This window comes from Plasmodium inui (assembly GCF_000524495.1).
Source record: "Plasmodium inui San Antonio 1 unplaced genomic scaffold supercont1.209, whole genome shotgun sequence".
Lineage (NCBI taxonomy): Eukaryota > Apicomplexa > Aconoidasida > Haemosporida > Plasmodiidae > Plasmodium > Plasmodium inui.
Genome location: NW_008482043.1, coordinates 1 through 3,063, shown reverse-complemented (window position 1 = coordinate 3,063; position 3,063 = coordinate 1). Strand labels below are relative to the sequence as shown.

Genomic DNA, 3,063 nt, shown 5'->3' with positions numbered 1-3,063 from the left:
GGACTCAGTTGGATAACAGTCGTCCCAACACCTCACCTTTCCTCCTCGGTAGATACTTCCTCTTGGTCAATCCCTTCAAGCTGCGACTGGCTCCTTTGTCCTTTAGTTTCTTCAACTCCCCACTCCGGAGACTGATAATACTTTGGACTTCGGATTTATTTGTGCCAGATTTTGACTAGGCCCTCTACGCCTGAATCCTCCTTGTGGTGGCCTGGCTTATGGTGTCTGTTCATATCCTTCCTTGTTTGTTATACATTCTTAGCCTAACTCGAACAGTCATATCACTCGGTTGAAACTTCCTGCACATCCTTTGAACTCAGCTGATGTGGGCTTATCTCACCTCTCTTCTACCCGTATTTTAACCCTCTCCCGAAATTTCGAGCCATGGACTGCTCTGTTGGTCGCTTCGTGCGGGAACGCTTCGTTAGGATCCTGTATATACCATACACCCCCCCCAAAGCTAGTAGGGTCGCTAGAACTCCACCTATTATTCCACTCAAGTTCACTCCGTCGGACGCTGAATTTACGGAGTCAGCGACGAGGTCTGGAACTATGCTATCTTGTCTCTCATGGTCCTCAACGTCACTGACCTGGCTTTGAACTGGTGGTTGGGCTCCTGGTTCCCCTGCTGAGTTTTGTCTGTCAGCTGTCTCCGACTGTTTTCTTTCATCCCCTACAGGGAGGGAAGACAGAAGATCCCCTTGTTCCTTTATTCTGACTCCCTCAGTGTGACCCTGCCCGACTTTCAAGGACTCTGAACTCTCGCTCCGCCCATTCCCTTCCTTTCCCCCTAGGTCGGTCTCCTGTTGCTCCTTCATTTGCTCCTGGCGGTTTCTACTTTTGACCAGCTCCATCTGCTGGGCACAAGGGTCCTTTCCGCCCACTGCCCCCCCTGTGCAATTCCTGGCGGCTTCGACATATTTCTGAAGCCTTGCTCCGACATTACTGGCAGTGGTTTCCCGTTCCTGTCCTCCCGAGGGTCCCTCGTTCTTTTCCACAATTTTCACCTTGCTAGGGGGGGTCACCTTCTCAAGAAGGCCCCTACTCAGTCTTTGCGTGGTCTTCTTCCAGAGATTTAGAGAACCCTGACCTCGTGCCTTTGCCGTTTCTCCGCATCTTAGCTGGGTCCCATCCAGCGTACACGGACCTATTTCGCTCATCTGGAGGTCGGAATCATCTATTAGTGCGGTTAAGTCATAATGACGATTATACTCAACGCATTTTGTCAGGCCATTATATATACTCAAAAGTAGTCCAAGCCTGCTTTCGCTGGGATCGGTGTCCGCATCCCAGGCTGCGGCGCCCTTAATTAAGCTGCTTAGATCCTTTATCGGAATTTTAGTATTCAGGGATTCGTGTCTTCTTGGTCCTAGAGCCACTAGGCGCCATACTTCTCTACACTTAAGCCGGTTTACTATGTCAGGGAGCTGTTTCCCCGGCTCCCACCCGAGGAGTCCAGCTATAATACATGCTAATGCAACCAACATGTTTTGACCATCAGCTGATCTGTCCCACTGTGACCCGATTCCCCTCGACAGTACCTTCTGCCAATTACCTCGCCTCCATAATATCTTCTTGCCCTCGTCTGCTTCCGCCATAATGGTCTCCGTGTTTAGCGCCTCATACATCACACAGGATAAGATTCCTTTCCACTCATCCCTTTTTCTGCCATTTTTCAGAAGAGAGCTGACTTCTTCGGCTGCCTTCCCTGTCAGCTGGTGCCAAAGGTTCGCTTCACTCTTTCCGAGGAGATGGCTCCTCCACTGTCCTAAGAAACCTCTGACTGCTCCTCCTCCGGCGCTATAAGCTCCTATACAATATCTACTCTGCCCCACAGGACAGGAGGCTTGCCCTGCTGCGTGTCCTGGGATCTCCCATAATGCTTTGTCTGCTTTCAGACTCAAAACTGCCTCCGCCATCGTCCACGTCTGACGTATCTTAGTTGGTCACCCTACTTTTGGGAGATGGTCCATTAATTCCTAGTTAGTTAACAGGATCTCTTCGGGGCTGCTTCGGGGGCCGTGCGGAAGATTCCTTAGTTGTTGTTTAACCCCCCTAGGCTCGTGCTGAGTCTTGGGATTTTAGAGAGATGGAGTGATCTGTTCTTAGGCTCTAGATGATCATCCCTCTTGCTTTATAAACCTCTCCTCCTCCCCCAGATAGTTCTGCCCAGACGGGCTGTCCGCCGATTTGGACCCTCACTCCCAATGTTTACGACTCCTAACTCACGGAGGGTGGTTCTCCATTCTCCCCTTGAGGAACCTCCGCCTCCTCCTACGTAACGCTACTTCTGCTGGTCTCGTGGCCTTTCGCCTCTGCCAGTCTAGATGCTATAGAGATGTTTGCCGCTGCGTCTGGGCAGTTATAGTGCTTCCCTTCCTCGTTAGTCCGTTTCTCTACAAACTCTACTATTTCCTGAGCTTGTTCCAATTAGCTGGGGGTTCGTCATAGTTGATTCCCCCTTGGGAGCGTGGTGGGGAGGGCAGGGACTCAGACCGGATTTCTTAGTCTTCTGTTTTTGACTTATTCTATCTTCGTACATCTGTCCCCCTATTCGTAGGTTCATGCGGTTTTAAGCCCTACTCGAATTTGTTTCTTCTTACTAGGTCCGCCTGTCTTCTCTGTTGGGGGTTTGTGGGGGGGGGCCCCTTTGGGTCGGATTTTGGTTCCCCACCCCCCCGTCTTTCTTTTGCCTGGATATCGTTCCCCTAGAGTTCGTTACTTCCTCATGCCTCTCCTGTTTTAGGGGGAGGATTCCATTTGCTCGAGCTTAATTTCTCTTATCATGGGTCCTTCTATGTCTGTTATACCTCCACCCTTTCAGGCCCGTTCCTGGGGCACCTAGAATCCTGTATGATTTGATACCTCCCCTCGTTTAACTCCTAGTTGTCCCTTGAGTCGTTATTGTCTCCGGGTCCCTGTGTTTGTTTGATATTCCCTTTGCGCCCTGTCCTTAGACTTACCCCCCCAGACTTTTTCGAATCTTTACATTAGAGACTCGCTTCTTCGCTTTACTTTGTAGGAAGGGGAGGCTTTCGTCTTGGACTTCTTGGATCGCCTGGT

The 3,063-nt window shown here is 50.6% G+C and overlaps 1 protein-coding gene across 1 annotated transcript; it reads right to left on the bottom strand.

Moving 5' to 3' along the window:
* Positions 1 to 347: 347 nt before the first annotated feature.
* C922_05825 (hypothetical protein) lies at positions 348 to 1,919 on the bottom strand (the record flags this gene model as incomplete). Its single annotated transcript, XM_008821396.1, has 1 exon — positions 348 to 1,919. One exon carries the CDS (start codon positions 1,917 to 1,919, stop codon positions 348 to 350), a length of 1,572 nt encoding a protein of 523 aa, XP_008819618.1.
* Between the last annotated feature and the right edge of the window lie 1,144 nt (positions 1,920 to 3,063).